At 42.6% G+C, this 21960-nt stretch overlaps 1 protein-coding gene across 6 annotated transcripts; it reads right to left on the reverse strand.

The window, feature by feature from the left end:
* Positions 1–819: 819 nt before the first annotated feature.
* Positions 820–20408, reverse strand: LOC125989386 (catenin delta-1). Of its 6 annotated transcripts, none has more exons than XM_049755728.2 (22): positions 20271–20408; positions 12573–12683; positions 11039–11202; positions 9141–9209; positions 8941–9060; positions 8540–8799; positions 7425–7706; positions 7105–7345; positions 6809–7031; positions 5726–5918; positions 5526–5643; positions 5279–5435; positions 5090–5107; positions 4539–4607; positions 4199–4326; positions 3933–4083; positions 3654–3846; positions 3117–3319; positions 2997–3038; positions 2846–2913; positions 2580–2679; positions 820–1812 (listed from the first exon to the last, which is right to left on the reverse strand). In XM_049755728.2, exons 3-21 carry the CDS (start codon positions 11195–11197, stop codon positions 2620–2622), a joined length of 2754 nt encoding a protein of 917 aa, XP_049611685.1. In that variant the 5' UTR covers positions 11198–11202; positions 12573–12683; positions 20271–20408; the 3' UTR covers positions 820–1812; positions 2580–2619. The 6 variants fall into 6 exon arrangements, with proteins under 6 accessions (XP_049611685.1, XP_049611668.1, XP_049611678.1 ...); XM_049755711.2 differs by having other exon boundaries at positions 12567–12683; XM_049755721.2 differs by lacking the exon at positions 12573–12683.
* Between the last annotated feature and the right edge of the window lie 1552 nt (positions 20409–21960).

Here is a 21960-nt window from a genome sequence, read left to right on the forward strand (position 1 = left end):
GCTGTTTTTTGTTTTTGTTTTTTTTTAAATAGATGTGAATTAGCTGAAGTCCTGCCTCATTAACATATTCCTTTGCCGCCATTTTGCGACATCTTGGGGGCAGTTGAAGTGAGAAAAGGAGCTAAAAGTCAGCTAAAAGGAAAGTACTGCTTTTCCACCGGGGGCGAAGAGCAGAGTAGACCCTGAACTGGTCACCAGCCAGTCGCAGGGCACATACACAGAGACAAACAACCATACAACACCACAGCTTTGAAAGCAACTTAGGTAGCTAAAAAAATTCCGTTTACCCCCTTAATGCTACTTGCTATTCCCGAAGTAACTTGACAAAGTGTCACAGTGCAATCTGAATGGCTGACACAGAAACTCTACAGCAACTAAACATACGCAAGTGTTGTCTAAGAAAAGATCTTTATTTATCAAAACATCAGTATAACCAGTTACATACGTTATTGGAAAAAAAAAAGATCAACATGTCAGAGTCAACCAAGGCAGGTATGAATGGTATATAATAATTTTGCATGAATAGTCAACATAACAAATATACTGTGTGTATAAGAAATGGATGAAAAGTGGGAGGGAAGAGTGATCTCAAATAACGCTGTAAAATAAATTGCATAAGGATCTCATCCACCCACTGCAAAAAGAGTGAATGAATGGCAAATAGAGAAAAAAGTAGGAGTACAAAATAGAAACAAATGGATGACCTAAAGAAAATACACATCACACATTAAAATGCAACTTACAAACTGAACAGGCTTGAGTCTCCTCTAAGCAAATACATCTTGGATGGTTCCCTCTTTTTTTTTTTAAAAAAAAAAAAAAAAAAAAAAACACCCAACATGTGAGGAGTAACTGCAGGGCAAGTACAAGCATTCAGTCAATGAAAGACAAAATTGAATCTTACATCGTATTAGTGGTTTAGCGGTGTTGGTGACCAGTTTCATATCCCACAATCATTAAGCCAAATCTTGGATTAAAAGCGGACAAGAACTGTTATTTTCTTCCATAAAAGACAAAAACGTCTGGTAATGCACAAGAAACTCAAGGGAAAGAAAAGAGCAAGTTATCTAAGCTGACACAAGAACAAATGAACAAATGTATTGTTCTGGATCAGGCCATACAAAAACACACTTGGGAAAAACAAAAAGCTCCATCAGCGTCTGTCCCCTCCCATACGCACAATCAGAAACACACTTTTACTGTATGACAGATAAACACACACCTTCTCTCTTGTCTACATGAGTGCCCATTGCACCGAGAAGAAGTCATTATAGACAAAAACAACTCGGTTACAAACGATGACCTCCAAGTGATCCCCATGAAAGGACCATTTAAATAAACCAGCCAATATGAATGCTGTCATCTAATTTTCTCTTTCTATATACAGTATATATCCTACAACGAAGTCTACGCACAAGGCCCTCGTTAGGATGCAGGCATTGGCAGCAAAATAACGTGGATGACATCGTCGACAATAATAAAACATACAAAAGCAGGACAACAATGTAATCAAATGATTGTCAACAAAGATGATTGCCTTTACAAATGTATAAGTTAACACAAACTAAAATTCTGTTGCTACGGTAAATTGCCAATCATTAAAAGAGGTTTGTTTATATTGATGCTGCAACATCTTTGCCTGCAAAACAAACCGTGTTCTTTGGATGCCAGACAGTCGTCTCCCAATCGTATTGGTCTGGTGGGAGATGGGAGAGAAGACAACAGACAACAACATCCTTCCCTCCCTCCCTCCTCAGTAGCAGTGATCAGGCAGGGACGGCACAGTCTGGGTAATGCACACGATCAGTTTTTCTGCAACAACAACGAGAATTCAAATTGAATTGGAAAATAATTTTAACTGCCATATGGTTACCCTCGTAACACATAATATTTGCAATTTGTTAATCATAGCTTCCGTTATTCACCCCTAAAATTGCATGGACGCATGTGAACGAAGGTCCTGAGTGTTTAACTTGTGTGATTTTTTTTTTTTTCCCCCTTGACATGTGTGGTTGTCTCTCACGTTGTGAAAGTATAAGACAGGGAAGGGGGGGGGGGTGTTAAGGGTTGATGTCTATATTGATTAATTGTGATTTTTTTTCATTCTCGACCTATTCACCATTATTTGGTGAAAAGTGCTGCTTTGGCACCAGCTTGTGTCGAAGAGCGGGGAGGAGTTTCACTTAGTCGGGTCATATACGTAAAAGTTGCTTTCCCACCATTTTGTGTCATCTATATTGCAAATATCTTTAGGGGATACGAATGACTCAAGCCTTATCCCTCACGGGCATCCAAACTACATTTCTAATTGGCCCCCTCCCATCTGTTTATGTATGTGGCCCTCATTGAAAAAAAAAAATTGGACACCCCAACAGCACCACACAAAACAGGGCGTTGAATTTGTGGGTTTAGCTGAGGTCACAAGTGTTAGCAACCCAACAACAGAGAACATAGTGTGGACCATTAGGTACATTTCAAGCAGGCTTCTGTTATACCAATAAACAATGCTAGATGTCAGAAGAGACCACAGGAACACTAATCAAGAGTTGCATGCAGGATAAGAAGTCAGGAAGACATACCATGCTGTTACATGCAGAGGGATTGGGTGGGATGAGGGGGCTAACCATCATAGGAGTCCAAGAGAGGCAGGGAGCCCTTTCTTCCCCCATATACCCCTCTCTGAGAGACAACCAGAGAAAGTGAAAGAGAGAAAAGGGAGGGAAGCTAGTGTTAGAAAAGGAATAGTTAATTGTGAGGATGTCAAAAGTGAAAGTCAGGCACAGCCAGGGATTCGTGTTGTTGAGTGAGCAGTCCAACAAGTGGATGGTTAGTGTTTCAAAAGTACCGGAAAAGTGTCTGTGGTGTCGTCGAGGGTGTGTCTCCTCTCCCTCTGGTCCAGTGTCGAGTAAGCCTCTGAGAGCCGAAGACAAGCACGACATTTCACTTTACACACACCTAATATGCATCTTAAAATAAAAACAAAGAAAAATTCTTACCGGAGCCGAGATCATTCAATGGAATCATGTTTCGCGTTTCCCCTGCGGGTGGAGAAAACAACACAAAACTCAAATGTGGACTTTGAGCAATTACACACAATGCTCAAGACAAATACACACCTCTGTCCAGCAGTGGTGTGGTACTGTCCCCATAGGTGCCATTGGCCCTAGTGCTGGGGCCGTTGGTGGTGCCAGGGTTTGTGTTGACCTGGAAGTCGCTCTTCTTCCAGCCGTCTTTTTCAAGAGGCCGACGCAGCTCCTTGTGGGCCCACACGAGCTGCAGCACTTGGCCTGCCCCTCGAACCTCACGGTCGGACCGCTTGCTACATGAGAGACAATCGAATAGGTCTAAAACTTTAACTGCCTCGTACACTAGCCAAACAACTAGTCTGTAATCCAACAGTGCATTTCAGCTTCTGCCAGGTTTTCTGCCAGTACTTAATGTGAAACGAACCATGACTTTAAAAGCAAGTCATGCTCCGTAAAAAAAAATCTTCACCATGATTTTTGGCATAAAGTTACAACCTAGCAATTATGTCTGTGCTTTCAGTTATAACCAACCCCCTGAGAGCAATCACAGCTACAACATGGCCCGTGATGAAAACAAGTTTTACACCCTTGTCATAAATCTAAAAAGTGTCTCTGCTTCTTCCTTACCCGTCTTTGTTTATGAGAACAAGCCTCTCGATGCCCTGTGAAGCTCGAAGGGTCTTAGCTGCCTCCAAACTGTTGCCGAGCACCTCTGTGAGCGTGCTCAGCACGGACACCACCGTCTCCTCCGACAAGGCACGCCCCGACTGGTTCTGGCCACCAGGCAAGTTCGCCACAAGATGGGGCACTGCATGCAAACCTGCAGGAAAAAAATGCAAGTCAGCTTGTCACACGCATGCATAGCAGATGGAAAATATCTAGTAAAGGAACATCCTGCAATCTTACCAAGAAGTTCACAGTTTCTGCTGTCAATGGCGAGGTTTCTTAGAGCACCAGACATCGCCCGCACAACGCGGTCGTTGCCGTGAGCCAGCAGCTCCGCCATCATGGGAAGACCCTTCTCCAGACGTACTGTGGCCCGGATGTAACGACCAAACTGATTGGAAACACACATAAAAAAAAAAAGTTTGGAGTAACTGTGTTTCACTTAAGTTATTATACAAGAAAACTCAAATGGGACAAGCAATTGATGTGTTTGTAGAAGGACTTACAGTCCATCGACCTGCGCACAGGTTCTGGATGGCCCCGGCAGCGGCTTCCAGCACAGAAGGGTTCTTGCTCTCTCTAAGCAGCGACGTGTAAATCCGAACCACCTCCGGTTGGAACAATAGCTCGTAACCTGTCGCACATTTTTTTTCCCCAGTTAACTTTATGCGTCAAAACACATTTAACTACCGACTGCCTTGAAACTTAGCAAAGACTGTTTTCTATTTTGTAGGACAATACTTATTAAACAGAAGCATATAATTCACAAGGCTTGAAGCAGGACTTGTGACAAAAAAAAGCTCTTTTTTTTCCCCCCAAGGCTCAATTTTACCAATAAACACACACCTTTAGCAGGCACTGTTCTCTTTGGAATGTCAACTTGATCCGCACTTCCATCATCTCCATCTTTCTTTCCTGTAGTCGCAAAAAAACAAAAGGGTGAAGACAGAACAAGTGAGAAACAAACATGCTTCACAAAGAAAAAAAAAGCATTTATGTTTCCTTCCTGTGGTGTGAATGTGATCATGCAAACGGCGAGACAAGCACAGTGAGCATGCAAGTGGGGTTTGCAAAGCAGTGTCGCAATTTGTTTCTTAGGCTGGACTTACACTTCCTATTCTTATATTTCAGAGATATTCATCACGGCAGCATTTAGACGGGAAAAAGGGAACTGTATTCCTTCAGGTCAGCAACATTTAATCAAATGAATGTGTTCCACATAAATATACCCAGTTTGGACGAGTGTCCCCTCAAATTTGAATACACTCAAATAAATTGGACACAAAAAACTGAGAAATGCACATTTCAACCCACAGTGTAAAGCCAGCCTTGTATCGCCAATGAACAGCATTCTGTTAGTTATGATCACGTCATCATAACACCAAGGAAAATCTTACCTTTGGAAAACCACTCATCTATCAGGACAGGAGGAAAGCAAGGAGAGCAGAGAGGGAGGGAGGGATAGAGGGAGGGAGAGGGCAGAGAGAAGAAAGAAGACAGGAGAGTAAAAAAGTGCAACAGGGTAACCGCCACCAACAAGCCGGACACACCTTTGAACTGGGACCATGGGGTGATTTCAGGCTTACCTTTGCCCTTTCGTGAGCCGAAGCAGCCACCCTTGTTGGAGCCATGTGCAGGGCCCTGGTTGTTGGGTGTGGCTTCTGCATAGCGTTCACAGCTGGGGATCTCACGATGGACCTGATAGGACAGATTCCTCAACAGGCACATGCAGTTCTCAACCAACTGCAGGAAAGATAAAAGTATTTCCATAAAAAGATTTTGTTTGATGGGCCAGTTCAAATGACGTAGCATATTTCTGAACTTGCTAATGACCTTGTTGTCCACATCTTTGCGGTTGATCTGCGACTGCACGACATACATCACCGAATCCACTAATCCTGTGCACTCTCTCAGCTTCCGCCGTGCCTCGCTGCGCTCTGAACTGACATTTCTGTCGTGCAGAGGAGACACATTATGAACATATAATTACGCTAGTCTAAATATGTCCCTCGGTCGCGCTCCTGCTTTCATACCGTAGGCAGCCAGCAGTGTTGGTCAAGGCGGTCTCCCACTCCAGATGTCGCGGTTTGCAGCTTTCCTCTCCGCCGTTGCTCACTCGCTCCCAACCCGAGTGGGGCACTATCACTTCGTCTGCCAGAGCGTGCAGGGCGTGGTCCACTATCTCCATCTTCACCGAATCGTGGGATGAGAGGTTCCACAGTGTGCCTGGTGTGAGAGAAACATTCCATTACTCAATGCAACCAGATAGCATTCTGCCAAACAGATCATTTAAACAAACTGTTATCCATGCTTATTCTTCAATGACCAATTACAAATACTATGATAGAGTAGCTGTATTTGAAAATAACCTTCATAAAACAGATTTCTTTTGCCGAGTTGTTTTTTTTTTTTTTTGGGGGGGGGGGGGGGGGGGGGGTGAACCCACATCCTTTGGGAGCTTCTGAAGCATGCATCATTATGCTAGTTTTCAAAGAACCAGTGAGTAGAATTCCAGGGCATCTGCATACCGCATTTGAGTCTGCAATGAAGTCGTGCCTGTACTTTTCTTTCAATGAAATGTGTGAGTCATTTGTGTGGATAGGCTGTTACTTAATGTAAATTCTAAAACAGGGGAACTATTTTGTCAGTAAAGCCTATATCCTGCGCTCTCTGTTTTGGGGCTAGAAAAATGCCATCATGTAAATATACTAAAATAATGGTTTCATTTCAAGAGGACTATACGTTCATGTTATATACCACTTGTATGGACATATACCCTCGTAAGCCATTTGAACCTACAGACAATAAAGTCTTGAGTTTGTAAAGCTATGTTTAGGGAAGTGGGAGCAAGTCAGAAGAATCGCAGCATGACCAGAGCCTGGGATCAAACTCCCAACCTCAGAAGTGAGACACCGGTGTGCTAACCGGTAAAACAATATTCTACCATTATCATTATAATTCCAACCACACCATAAATATTTTCCAGCAGCTGGCCCAATAAACTGATGTAATCAATCTTGCCTATCATTATTATGGGAATGTTTCTACACAATAATCTACCGAGTACAGTTCCATTTATCGAGAATGGTTCCTTGGGGGAAAAAAAGATAAAATACCTGTGATGGTGTCAGTGAGGTCCTGATCGTGTGTCTTCCTCAATAATCGGATCAGTGCTGGCACTCCATCACAGTTCTTAATCGCAATCTTGTTGTCTGGGTCTCGTCCATATGAAATATTTTTGAGTGCGCCACAGGCTGAGTGGTGCACGTCTTTGCTGGGGTGGTCCAGCATTGACACTAAGGCCGGGATACCCTTCAGGCGCCGCACCTCTGACTTAACCTGCAAAAACCCAAATTAAGTGAGCGAAACAAACTAGAAGATTCAGGATGAAATGGCTTTAACTCAGTTTTACCTTGTCATTTTTGAATGTGAGATGCTGGAGGAAGGCTGCTGCGTTGGTTTTGACGGGATCCAAGCGGTAGTTGAGCATGGCGATCACTTCTGGTAGCTCAGGTTGTCTCCATGAGGCGGGAGGACCTTTCCTCAGTGTGCTTTCTAATGAAGCCATGCTTCCTCGCTCCAGAGACATGGGAACACCCCAGGCATACGGATCAACTCCTCCCATATCACCATCCAGAGTATCTTCACAACTCCTGCATGGTGCGCAAAGAGGTAAATGCTGGAATAAACGGTATGCGAGTCAAACTTGTGCATGTGTCTCTTCTGCTTTACCTGAGTCTTCGCCTGTCCATTCCACCAGGGCCAGGACCTAGCCGTGGCATGGTGCCATAACCTCCAGGGTGCATGGGTGGAGGCCCCATGCCATACTCATCATAGCCCACGCTCCGCTGGTCATCTTCCAGACCATAGTGTCCATGTCCGTATCGCATGTCCATCGCTGAGCCCATGGCCCTCATTCCTCTGCCCACCTGGGGCTGTGCTGCATAGGGGTCCATCTGCTGGCGGCTTGGGGCCCGATAACCAGAGTCCAAAGTTCTGTATCCATCAACTGGCCTGCAGAAAGAGACAACAACTTAAACATTCTGAATCCAAGCGCTCATTTGGACACATGTTTCCCCTCCTCTGTGTTGCAAGAAATTTTCAGTTACAAGTGCGCTTCAGATATCTGTGGTAAAAAAACAACAGTAGAGCCAGTCGCCGTTGCACTTTCAGCTGTTTACCAACCGGGACAAACAGCTAAATACCGCAAAATAAAATTATCCAATGAAATACTTCCAAAAACCAACAGTGAGATGAAACTCACACCGAGGCGCTCCTACGCAGACTGAACAGCCAAGGTGGGCTAACCTGTAGGTTACTGATGTCTCTTAATAGGCCACGCCCCTTAAAGGCACACATTCAACACTATAGTGATAACTTTCACAACATACAGTCAATTAGTAGAGCTTGGACCAAAATCTCTGCAAGCCAAGTTCGAATCGATTCGCATCCTGCCCTTTAGAAAAAACACGAGTTGATTTTAATTTAAAACAGTTCTATTTGTCTATTAAAAAGTAAGTAGAGAGCATCAGAGTGACTATTGACTTGGATAGGTAGGGATATTATTTCTACTACAGCCTTACCCTCTTACAAACAACATTTACTGTGATGACTTGACCCATGGTAACTCAAGTTTCCATTAAAGTGGGGGTTAGGGAATATTGACTTCCCACATTTCGTGAGTGACAGATTAAATGTTACATTGACATTAGTGTGCGTCATTGTGACGCAATTGTGACAGACATTGACAGAAAAGCAGAACAATGCCCCCCCACACACACACAAACAATACGCATGTACTAGAATTATTATTAGGGACAAGGAGTGTGCACACGAGTGTCCTGTACCTGTAGCGATCATCCATGTGTGAGCCTCTGCTCAAACTTGTGTATGCCTCTGATGGCGGTCCTCCCCTGTAGTCATCATAAACTCCTACAGGCCCATAGTGGTAGTTTCTGGGCACTGTGGCAGTCGGGTAGTCCCTTCCGACCTGTCTGTACGGACGGTCCAGTGTGGCACTGTAGCCACTCATACCAGACACGGACATGCTGCCGTTGATGGACATGGAGTCATTCGGCAGGACTTGGCGTGACACGGGTTTCTTTATCTGTGACAGGGATTTGAAACAATTTAGCTTGAAGATTCTTTCAGACTCAGAAATATTTTCTTTATCCCCTTGAAGCAATGTATGCTAGTAAACGACCAAATTTGATCAACTGTCTTATCTACGTTACATTGTATAACTCACCCCATTGCCGAGCCGTCGTGTGGTTCCTTCTTCAGAAAAGACAGAGTGTGCTTCATGAGCGTCATCCTCTGGTGTGTAGCTGTCATCTAGAGCGCCGTGTGCTGGGTCCACCATTCTGTACTGTAACAAACCAACTCTTAATTATAACCACTAAAAACTCTTAAACACGCATGCACCCATAAACCAACCACATACTGTACCTGTGTGCCGTTTATGTAGGAGTCTGTTAATTTCAGTCGCTCAATGTCTGCATCCCCTAAATGCCCGTTCTGGAATGTGACACAAAGAGAATTAAAGATGCGCACAACCACTAACAATTCTACTGGGGCAGCAATAAATGTGAGGCAAAGGCATTTTCCCCCCAGTGTAGTCACTTATGAAACACACAACCGTGATAAGGTCCTTCAGCCATGCCTGTGTGTTTATGGTCTGTGAATCACTGCAAGACATGCAGGAGGACATTCTGGAATGCAGCCATTTATCCTTACACCCTACTTCCTCCTGTAATCAGTTACATAATCTTTGTCTGTCATCTTGTATAGATATATACATGAGCCTTTCCTAAGGCCAAGTGACCCTCGGTTTCACGCAACACAATCGTCTCCAATACTGTATGAGCAGATGAATCACCTTGAGATGACTACAACAGGACAGAATAGATTCTGTGGCACTTCCTACAAGTTATGATTATTTCAAAGCATTTTCTATAGATATGCTTGCAGTTGTACTTTAAGTGACGCCAATGTCTTTTTCTTAAAATGGGAAGTGGGATTTCATGAGAAGGGTAAATTTCCTCTAAATATAGTCCTTCCCAGAATTATCATCTGCTGTGCACTGAATTTAAAGTAAAACGGTTGTTATTCTCACAAGCAGTTAAATATAGTCAACATGAAGCTAATCCCCCATCGGCACCGTCTTGCCCTTTATCTTTGGGGCCCCCATCTAATCAAACATGTCCAAGGATTGGCAGAGTCAAAACAGTCTAATGAATGTCAGCGAGTCCAAAGGAAGAATAATATTTACAGATAGAATTTGAACTTTTTGTCCCCACTAACTCAGATGCCTGCGCTGTCTCTCAGAACACAGCACAACGTGACCCCAAAGTGCAATGACACAAGGTTCAGCACTTGTTGATAACACAACTCAACAGCAAATTTTAATCAGACATGGCTGTATGGGTCCCTAAACGACACCAATTTAAAATATACCACATTTACTTTTTTAAAGCACATCAGGTTTTTGCGATTTTCATCTTTTTTGGGGGTTATTGAGTGACCAGTAAAACTTGTGCAGTACAGATTTGACCACTTATAGTAAGTTATAGTTTCAGAAGAACTTCAACTGTTGCTGAACTTACCCCCTTGATTAATAAAGATTGGTAAATATGATACACATTTTTTTGTTTACATTAGGAAAACATGATGTTTGAGAGAAAAACGAGGACAGTTTGAAGTGCACAGTCGTAAAACGTTGCCCAGTGTAATTCTAAAATATTTGGATGAAAACTAAATAGGTGCATTTATACAAGAGCAGAGGCCTTTACAGACCAAGTTGGGCACATGCAAGGGAAATCAACCCTGAAAATCTATTTGAAATATTCCATTATTGCTGTGGCAAATTTTGTTTTATCACCTTGATTAAAAAAGTTAAGAGATTAAAAAGATTACAAAAATGAAGGTCTGCGTGCATGCGGCAGAGATGACAGATGGCTGCATTCCATGACATGCCGTGACAGTAGGAAGAAAATAACTGAGATTCCATGAGGGGTTGACAAAAGGTATGAGTCTGGTGTGTGACAGCAAAGGCATGCTGCAAGTGTGAAACGATGATGATGCCATTAGGTGCCCCCCCCCCCCCTTTTTTAAATTGGATGAGACGTGCAGAATGCATTGTAAATGCAGACTGACGTAACGGCATAATCAGAGTACAGCATTGGTAAAGGGATGAGAGGATGTTTATGGGATGACTGAGATCAGTAGGAGAAACTGATGCATTAATTATGATTCTAGGAATGGGATGATACTGGTATTCAAATGAGGGTATTAATGTGGTAACATGGAGATAAAAGGCATCCACAAGAGGCTCTTTTTTTTTTTACCTGCGTGTGAGGGAGGTGGAGACCCAGTGCCGAAGGGCTGGTGGCAGAGAGGCCCACTCTCCTCCTCTCCTCTTCCAACGCCCTGGTCAGCTGTTCAAACTCCACCTCCTGCTCCCTGACCGACTCCAGCAGAGCTGCTGCGCTCTCACACTGCTCCATACACACTACACCACCCCGAAGGGAAAGAGGGGGCGTTACACGTTATATATAAAATCCCAAGGATCCAGGGAATTATTCAGGAGCTAAAATGGTGATTTTATTTCTTTTCTTTTGTGGGTGTGTGGGTGTAATGGGGGGAGGGTCATCTTATCAACAGTTAATATAGGAAAGCAAACAGATCATATTTGTGTTGAATCAAAATAAAAACATTTGCATTTACTTTTGAAAAACAATGAGCAGCATTTTTGATTATTTTCCAAAATTTACCAGAATTATTTATTATTATTATTTTATTTATAATTTATAATTGTTAGTACAGGAAAAATTAATTACTGTCCTGTTTCGGGATAAAGGAATGGAAATTTTAATATTTTCTTTTCAGACTCATCAATGAATCAACAAAATAATCAACAGATTATTCAAAGAATCATGAGTAAAGTCCTAGAAAATGCAAAATTATGACTTCAATTTTTTGTCGCTGGCATAGCTAGATAAAAATACTAGGGCTGCAGCCATTAAATATCATTTTCATCCAGTTATTCTACAAATGATCCCATGATCTACTTAATCAGAAAATTTAATTGTGTATTATTAAACAACAAAATGCACATGCTGGGTATTACTTTTGTGCCTATTTGGGGTCACTATCTTCATGTTCCACACTTTAATATAGATGCGATTTTGAGTGTGTGTGGCTTTAAATTGTGGGGAATGACATGATGAGTGAAGCAGCAGTCAACAAATGAGCTCACGTTAGCAGTTGGGTGTTGACTGGCGAACTGAACTGGCTGTTGAGTAAGCAGTCTGCGTGTCAAGTGTCAAGTGACTCGGTTTCAGTTTTGACCACAGCAGCTCAATCCACATATTACATGTTTAAGTCATTGCTGAATCCATCCTGACCAAATGCAGTTTTTTTTTTTACAGTACACTTTAACTCGCGGTGGTAGCTATACGATATAAATAATACAAAATTAGCTAACATGGATACTTTGTGTTGGCTATTGCAGACATACTTTTGTGGTATGACTGCACTTTATCTTCTTTTTTGATGTGTGAAATGATTCCAAAACTTGGCCATTCTATTTTTTATTTTTTTTTAATTTTTTTTTTACAGACACTTCCTGGCTCGCCACCATTGCGCCAACTACGCGTAGTGGTGCCTGAAGCTACAAAATTATTCTATTTATCGTTTCAGCCCTATAAGATACATTTGTAGCAAATAAAAACATTCAGACCAATTCATTCGAATTAGACAAATTCCTGCAGAGTCCCTGATGCTTTCTCATAGCATACTACTTTGGAATCACTAATAATACTTCTATAGAAAGGTCAGGTTTTATACTGAGAGTCAGCAAACAGAAATACACACCTTCACCTGTGAGCGTGGTTTGACAGAAGAGGTGAGAAATCACACCAAGGCCAGAGTTGAAGCTCTAGTTGGTCATTGGTAGTACTACAATGAAGGGCCAAGCCCAGAAACAGAGAACTGCTCACAGAGACAGAAAACAAAGAGAGAAGTGTTTCAGTGAAGGATGGCTACATCAGAAAACGGCAACATAGTGAGAATGCCAAATTATGCGTCAGCGGGGATGTGTTTGCTCTCAAGCAAAGCGTCCTAGTGTTCAACATCCATCCACCTCGCACCGCTGTTATCTTGGTTGAGCCCTCACAGAAACAGACACTTTGTTATTCGAGCTCAACAAGTGGCCACTCACATTCTCTTATCAGGGAGGGGTACACCCTCAGGTGTCTGGTCAGCTGGCTCCCATAAGGTGAATAAACAACCAGTGCTTAGCAAACACCTGCATGACCGGTTCTCCGGGGTAGAAAGAGTGCGTGTGTGTGTGGGGCGGGGGGATTCTTTTCAATAGGTCTGTGTGTAGCCAACATGCACAGAAACATGGGTACTGTAAATGCAAACCATGTGGGCAACAAACAAGACAATTACATTTAGGCTCCAAATCTCGACGACTGAGTGTTCAAATTCTGAGGAGAGGTGACGAATTCGGTTACCGACGTAGGATTACGACAGCTTGTTATCTTTTAAGATGAAGCAAGCTGAGCGTCTGTTCCTGTATGTCTGTCCGATGAATGACTCAACACGTCGCACAGAGACAGCCATACTTGAAGGCTGTGCTCAGTGTACGGAAAGCCAGCAAGGTAGGACGGCCTGATGAGAAAACAAGGAGTGTCTAGAAGGTATTTCACAACTCTACAAGGAAATTTGTCAGAACCAAAACCGCTATTTGCGTGTAAAGGTATCGGCGTGGAAAAGTCCTCCCACCTGTTGTGGGGGGAAGAGAAGAAGGGGGAAGTAAAAAAAAAAAGTCCATATATGGACACAACTAGGCCTGGGCTGTTTTATACCCTGCAGACAGACAGAGCTGCAAACAAATCAAACGAGAAGCAAGACAGGATGTGGAAAAAGACATGAGAAAGAGCAAGAGCAAACAAGGAGGCGGGTGGGGTGCAAGATAAGTAAAGTTAAAGTGAATTAAAGATAAAAGCTAATCTTGCATTCCTAACATTGTCTTCTGTCAAGTCAGCACAGCAGCCCACCCACTCGTTAACAGGCAAATGACCTTGGCGCGACCACTGTTCATCACACTCCACCTAACTGCTAGTTTACCAGCCCAATTCACACACAGACATAGACATCTACTCCTGTGGAGCTTGCGAAGATGGACGCCAGCACCTTCCATATCTCAACTTGAGACAGAGTGAATAATCATCATTTGCAATGCATGTTACTATCTCCCCTTCAGTAATGAGCATACCTGTCACTCATACAAGATGAATTATAAACTATGATATTTCCTGGCAAACCCAGTCAGAGTTGTTATTTTGTGTCAAACACGGGACTTGCAGCTGTCCGTCTGAGGGACCTGCAGAACAACGACAAGTTTGTGTGCAAATACGCCAAGATCGAGACGGGCGCAGAGCTGCGGCCATTCTCAACTGTATCTGAGTTGCGTCCGCCGCTCATCTCTCCCATTTGCAGCTGTTTCTTTTGGCCTTGGACGGTAGCGAGTGTAAGTGAACAATGAAAACAATTGCCTCTGTCCTACAGCTACTCCCCCGCCTTTCCCCTTCAACTCACTTCCTGACAAACAGGATGTTGTGGATTCAACATCAGAGGTGAGCGCACAAGAGATGCGAGAGCTGCCGCCACAAACCAAGAATCACTCTTCCGTTCCGCGCAGATAGAAATTTCAAGCAGCAGAGCGCACAGCGTGAACCCTTCAATGGGAAAGCTCACCCTGTCCATCTACAAGCAACGTTACGTGCTCGTTAAATGCAATCAGTACGGTGCAAATTTGTGTCAAAAAAATGGTTCACACTACATTTTACAGAGTGAAAATAGCATAAGAAAGCGTGAAAATGTGAGAATGAAAACAAGTGGTGAAAATGTCGAGCAAATGGTCGACTTTAAAAAAATGTCAAGCACGAACGCTACTCGAACATCTGATCACATCACGAGTGTCGGGTTCACCTGACTGAACTATCAGTCAGCATGACACAGTTGGCCCTGCCAGACATTTGCGACCGACCACACGTACATAGGCAACAATGTGGCATTTGTCGACTTCATGAAACTCCGCAGCAAACGCAGTTGAAAAGGAAATATGCTATCTCTCATTGGCATGTTGCTGAATTTCATTAAAGTGATGCTATTGGCACGAGTTGGAGGAGAGTGTGGCTTGTGATGGGATTGAAGCTTTAGTCCACTAATCCACTTAGCTTCTCACATACCGTATTTTCCGGACTATAAGTCGCTCCGGAGTATAAGTCGCACCAGCCATAAAATGCCCCAAAAAGTGAAAAAAAACATATATAAGTCGCTCCGGAGTATAAGTCGCATTTTGGGGGCAATTTATTCGACAAAATCCCACACCAAAAACAGTCATGAACGAGCAACAACAGGCTAAACGATAGCAACAACAGGCTAAACGATAGGTATGCTAACGTGACAAACACAAACAAAGAGCTGAGAACGGGCCTGACGTAACATATAGAGTGATTAAGGACAACTATTACATGAATAACATGTTTATAAAACCATCAGTGTCACTCCAATTCATTAAATAGCAACAACAGGCTAAACGATAGGTATGCTAACGTGACAAACTCAAACAAAGAGCTGAGAACGGGCCTGACGTAACATATAGAGTGATTAAGGACAACTATTACATGAATAACATGTTTATAAAACCATCGGTGTCACTCCAATTCATTAAATAGCAACAACAGGCTAAACGATAGGTATGCTAACATGACAAACACAAACAAAGAGCTGAGAACGGGCCTGACGTAACATATAGAGTGATTAAGGACAACTATTACATGAATAACATGTTTATAAAACCATCAGTGTCACTCCAATTCATTAAATCCATCGATCGTTCTTTGTCAACAATGGGTGCGCACGGCTGAGGGCGCTTGCGCTTCAAAATATTCCACAGGCTCATATAACGATAGATAAACTATATTTTAAATAACTATAATACAAGCCAATAATATTATCAAACCATCCGTGCACTTTAATTCCATTAAATCCATCGATCAAATTCCTCGTCCTTTGTCAACATCGCCGCGCGTGCGCCCTGACGTCAGCCTCGTCTTTATTCCACAGATCTACTATATAACTATATTGTAGCGTTAACAAAGTACAAGGATAGACGTAGGTTTGGTAAACGGCTCTTTATTAAACAAAACAAACTTCCAAGCGTGTGGCGGCGTGGACTTCCAGACAGACCGGGCGTGCGTAATGGCCATGTCCGAGCCCCACGCACCGTTCGCGGACAGCCACTCGGCCGAGCGTCGGCCCCCGACTCAGTAGAGACCGGGCGTGCGTAAAAGCCATAATAGTTTTTCAAACCTTCTATGTCACTCCAAATCCTTAATTCCTTCAAACTCGTTGTCCTCCGTGTCACTTAGAAATGGTCACCGCTAATGATGGTAGTCCTTGTGTGGGCACGTTTGTATGTAAACAACCGGCGCGCCGCGCTACTGACGTCACTTGAAATAGTAATCCATTGGTACATCACGGTTCTCCAAACTTTCTTTCTGCTGCTCGATTACTGTTTTCAGCTGCATATTTTACAACTTGAAGTTTGTAACCTGCAAAATATGAGTTTCTTTTTGGTGCCATTTTTCTTAAGCCCACCCAGTTGATGAGTCACGGCCAACGGTAAAATTTAGAGCGCCCTCATCCAGTTTCGTCTGAAAATATAATTTTTTTTGGTTGTTTTATCAAAGTCAAAGTCTGCTTTATCGTCGATATATTTTTTTATATACTAAGACACACAAAGAGATTGAAATTACATTTCCACTATCCCTCGGTGAGATAGTACACATATGCATACAAGCATCACAAAAAAAAACCAAGAAGGCACTAACAATGAATAAATAAGAGTATTGAATAAATGATAAATAAACAAATAATAATAAATAATAATAATAAATATAAGAGGAGCAAAAATGGAGCAAGTGTACATACAGCAGACAGTGGACTTGGATATGGTGCTTTAAAGTGTTAATTGCTTTATTTGACGTTTTCTCTATTTTTTATGTTTTGAATATGTTCAAGATAAAGAAATAAAAGCATGTGAAGTGATCAACTATACTAAAAATAACATGGGAAGTGGTCAACTATACTTGTAAGTGATGTCTTAATGATCAAGTAAAAATTTGTGAAAAAAAACATATATAAGTCGCTCCTGAGTATAAGTCGCCCCCCCACCCAAACTATGAAAAAAACCGCGACTTATAGTCCGGAAATTACGGTACATATTTACAGACATGCACAGACATGAGGCCCCTTGAGATTAACCTGCACACCTCAAGAGACCACACAATACCAGGCATCAACAATCATAACAAGTGCATGTCAAACATTTCGGCTATCTATTCAAATTTACCATAAAAATAGTAATTACATTTTTACCGGTGACCATATAAATGCATTTTCAAGTCAGTAATACATTGAGCACCATGTTTTAATGCAAGCAACTTATCTTTAGTTGGACCCTTACTGTACCTTGCATCGAGCAAATTAATTTAGCATCTGCTCTATTAACTTCTGCCGCTGCCATTAGCAATCCAGACCTTTCTCTGGATCATCTTGAGAAGTTCACCAACTTGCATTCTCCACCATCAACGGAACAAGTTGCCTCGACTGCTCTGACTGTCGGACAGCTTCTGAAATTCTCCTTCACACTGCTGTTCATTGTCAAGATGGTCCGCTATATGCTAGTGGCCAATGGTAGTCAAAACCTGGTCAACACCACCTTGAGTTATTGTCAAGCGCCCTTGGGTCGTTTAAATGGAGCTACAGAAGTTACTCAACATCCGAACAATTGGTTCACACGCATTTGGTTCACAATCATTTGATTCGCCTACATTCAGAGATAGATTAGCGTGTTAGTTAAAAACATTTTTTGCAATAGAGCAATGTATTGAGATATGAAGGACGCAAACTTCAAGTTTGGTCCTTTCACAGTTTGTAACATTTCTATGTGGGTTGTTATTTGGTGAGCAAAAAACATGCTTACACAAGAGGTGACAGGAAGCCTTTTTTTTCTTGAGGATGTAAAGGTGAAGGTTGGGGGAAATCATTTTTGAAGAGCCCTTTCCTGCATTTTATATCTAGTTTCGCCGGTTCAGCATACCAATTTGCACCATGTGTCCGTTTGCAACAAGGCAGCAATAGTAATAATAAAGTAAAAATTCAAAATGAGTCAAAAGGATCATGTTTTGTTAGTCTGGTTGACAGTTCCCCGCCCGTGTATCGCTATGAAATTTGAGCAGGACCTGCCCAACAGGTTTATAAACTAACAAATCTACGATAAGCAGCAAGACGACCACCACCATAAATTGGACAAGGTTTTACTATAGAAGCCTTAATTTCCTATTCCGTAGTGATGACAAAATGAAGCTTCAAATTTGCTTCATGCACCAGTTGATGTATTTTTTGACTCCTCTAGATGGCACTCTCTGTTCAACTGGACTGAAGATACACTGACTTGCCATTCTTAAACCCCTTTAAACCATTGAGAGAGGTTGTTTTCCCATCACTACCATTTGGAAACTTGCATACTTGTGAGGCTTTTCTGTACAAAAAAACCCCAACTTGATTTAAAAACTCTTCATTTCCACTCATCTATTTTTATGCTTCTTTGATAACATGAAAATTGTTGTGTGAAATTGATTCAATGACCAGAGTTCTATTTTATCACTGCACTAAGTGGAATTTCTCATCTTGATCAGATTTTAGTTTAAAACAGCATGTCATTTGTTTGGATTGTCATTTTATGCTTCACCACTGGTATGCTATCAAAGAGATTTTGCTTCCTGCTGTACTAGACTTTAAGGAGCAATGTGACTAATTTCCCCACTGTCAAAACGCAGTCTTGTGGTTGGTGGAAGGAAAAAAAAAATTTGTGTGATAGCACCAAAAGAATTGTTTTTTTAAATTCAGTTTAGGTAGGCCTCCGAATTTTCAGTATTTCTCAACATATCCCCTTCAACCCTTTTGTTTGTCCACTACTTGGGGCAAAAAAAGTTTTTGTTAAAAAAAAAAAAAAAATCCAAAATAGGCTCATAAGGGGTCAAATTCCAAAGGGTTCTTTAAGTCACATCAAAACAAATGTCCTTAATAAATACAATGACAACACAGCCATGCTTTAATAAAGCCTTTTATATTCACAATTTTGTGCTTGATCCACTAAAATTGAGCAACAATAATCTTTTTTTTTTTTTTTTTTTACACATTTTTGGGGTGAAATACTTTAGTTGAATAATATATAAAGTCCAAAATGGGTATGATGTTAAATATTTCCCAAAAACTTTTTAAAATATTTTGTACTACAAAAACAACCCATAACGCATGTCGATAAATAGGAAATGATCCTTGTATTACGTAATTATTGGACAGTGCGGTTCTGGCAGGGCCTCCACATATACGGCACCACCCGATCATGCGTTCCTCCCTTGCCAAGGTATGCGATCTGGTATCGCAAGTTACTCAAAATCAGGTTAGACTCATACACAAAAACACGGGTGTAAAATAAAATTATCAGGACATCATGTACTTAAAAAAAAAAAAAAGCCTTTAAGTCAAAGTCAAAATGTAATTACTCAGTGAAAAACTGAAACTAATACAAGTTATCCCCAACCAGCATTGCGACCAAAGCAAGTTTGCTCAGGACCCACCCAACAGGTTCGCAAACTAAACAGCCCGAAGATGAAAGAGGCCCATCGCCCCCCCCCCCAAATCAAAAAAAAAAAAAAAAAAAACGCGATGAAGAAAACTTTACAGTTACCTCGCAATGCATCCAGGGTGCTCTTTAATTACCAACGTTGTCGTGGTGATTCGATCGTTTGCTTCCAACGCCGAGAAGTGCAAGCGAAGCAAACACTCGAGATAAAATATCTAGGTCAATGCGCATAAACACACACCACTGTAAAAGGGAACAGAACCCAACTCAGTTGTTAACAATCATGTGAGCACCGATTCGCCATTTAAAGAATCATGGCTGTTCAGCAGTGCATCAAAGACTGTTAACAGTTTGGAAAATGCATCAATCATAATAATGAAAATAAAAGCCTATGAATTACAAACAAAAGGAGCGGCAGAGATACACGCAAAAACGCTACTGCGATGATAAGTGACAAGTTTGGACATCAAATCAGGCCCACTCGGCTCGTTGTAGCCGTGTGACCTGCTTCTGCTGTCGTGCACCGTTAGCATCACAATAACCCACGACGGGGACTCGAGCTAACGATAGCCTAGCAAGCGCTCGATTCGCTCACTCGCCGTTATGTTCACACGCCCAGTCGTCACTAAAGAAAGGGTGTCGTGTGGCTTTTACCCGGTTAAAACGTAAGCGTGTGTCCGAAAGAAAAAAAGAAAAACAAGACGCTTGGACGTAAGGTTGCGCGAGGCATAACGTATCGGTGGTTCCGAGATGAACGTGACCACTCCTTTTACAAACGCTGCAGCGCCTCGGCTATTTTGCGGACAAAAACGCCGCTATATGATTTCTTACGCAGCCTTAACACATGCGCTTACCTGATCGTCACAATGTGCTTGGATCCCTTCCAGATTACTCCGTGCGGTGAGTGTTTTGTCTGCTCTCCTGCTCCTTCTCCCCTCCTTTCCTGGCTTCTGGGTCAAGCTTGTTAACAACCAGGCGACATCAGAGAGGTCCTATCAAAGAGGGGGCGGGGTCAATGTGGCGCTTTTACCGTAATTGTAAAAAACACTGCACATGTGAAATTTTTAATTGCGCGCTGTTTGCTAATAACTGCAAGTCGTTTAATCATTCACTGTATAATACAACTTTGTCCGTACAAGTACTAGTTTTCGTTGTACAAGGCCCTTGCAAATAAATGCTCCAACAGCTAGCCATGAAGCTGCTTTTATGTAGTCAATATCAACGATATCCAAATAAAGGTCTGTGTAGTTTTTGTTGTACATGGCCCATGCAAATAAATGCTCCTCAAATGCTCCAAATACTTTTTTGATCTTACTAGTACTTGATCTTACTATACCTGGTCCTCGAAGGCTATTCTCCTGTATGATTCCGATATTTCCCTGCTTCAATACACTCGATTCAAATAATCAGGATCATTATCAGGCTCTTTCAGAGTTTACAGATGAGCTGCTCATTTGAATCAACCGTTAGAAGAGGGGAAGCATCCAAACCATGCAGGATAGTGGCCCTCCAGAACCACAGCTACATGTTACTAGTGGCACAACTGTGCACTTGACAAATGTGTGCATACATCAAAGTCAAAGTCAGCTTTATTGTCAATTTCTCCACATACCAAAGACACACAAAGAAACCGAAATTTCGTTCCCCCCTATCCCACGGTGACAAGACATGGCTCACAACAGACAAACAAGTAAACAATTATAACAAAAGCGTGCTGAATAAATAATGAATAAATAACACAACAATAAATAAATAAATAAGAGGAGCAGAAAAAAAAGGAGCAAGTGCGCATACAGCAGACATTCCCGAAAATAGCGCAACAGTGCCGCACGCTACGCAGAAGGGGGTAGCGAGTTCAGGGCCCTAACAGCCTGGAGAAAGAAGCTGTTGGCGAGTCTGGTGGTGCGGGAGCGCAGGCTCCTGTACCTCTTCCCAGAGGGCAGAAGGTCAAACAAAGAGTGAGCCGGGTGACTCACATCTCTGGCAATCGAGGTTGCCTTGCGGGCGAGATGGGAGGTGTAAATGTCCCTCAGGGAGGGGAGCGAAGCACCAATAATCTTACCAGCCGTATTCACTATGCGCTGCAGGGCCTTCAAGTTCTGTTCAGTGCAGTTACCACCCCAGACAGCGATGCAACTGGTGAGGACGCTCTCAATGGTGCCACGGTAGAATGTAGACAGGACTGCCTGAGGAGCACATGCACGCCTGAGCTTCCGCAGGAAGTACAGGCGGCGCTGAGCTTTCTTTGCAAGTGACGAGGTGTTTGCGGACCAGGAGAGGTCCTCACTGATGTGCACCCCCAGGAACTTGGTGCAGCTCACCCTCTCCACCACAGCACCGTCGATGATCAGCGGCAGGTGTGTTGTGTGACCCTTCCGGAAGTCAACAATGATTTCCTTGGTCTTATTGACGTTCAGCAGGAGGTTGTTGTCCCCGCACCACGTGGTCAGAAGGTCAACTTCCGACCTGTACCGAGTCTCGTCGCCCTTCGTGATGAGACCCACCAGAGTCGTGTCGTCAGCAAACTTCACTATGCGGTTGTCG

Source organism: Syngnathus scovelli, chromosome 1, assembly GCF_024217435.2.
Source record: "Syngnathus scovelli strain Florida chromosome 1, RoL_Ssco_1.2, whole genome shotgun sequence".
Lineage (NCBI taxonomy): Eukaryota > Metazoa > Chordata > Actinopteri > Syngnathiformes > Syngnathidae > Syngnathus > Syngnathus scovelli.

Bases quoted from the DNA above. Each gene is read 5' to 3' on its own strand.
- LOC125989386 (XM_049755721.2), bottom strand. From the start codon at position 11,197: ATGGAGCAGTGTGAGAGCGCAGCAGCTCTGCTGGAGTCGGTCAGGGAG. The intron at 7,032-7,104 runs GTAAAACTGAGT...GGGTTTTTGCAG, and splicing joins TCACATTCAAAAATGACAAG to GTTAAGTCAGAGGTGCGGCG. The intron at 4,327-4,538 runs GTGTGTGTTTAT...AATGTGCGACAG, and splicing joins GAGAACAGTGCCTGCTAAAG to GTTACGAGCTATTGTTCCAA.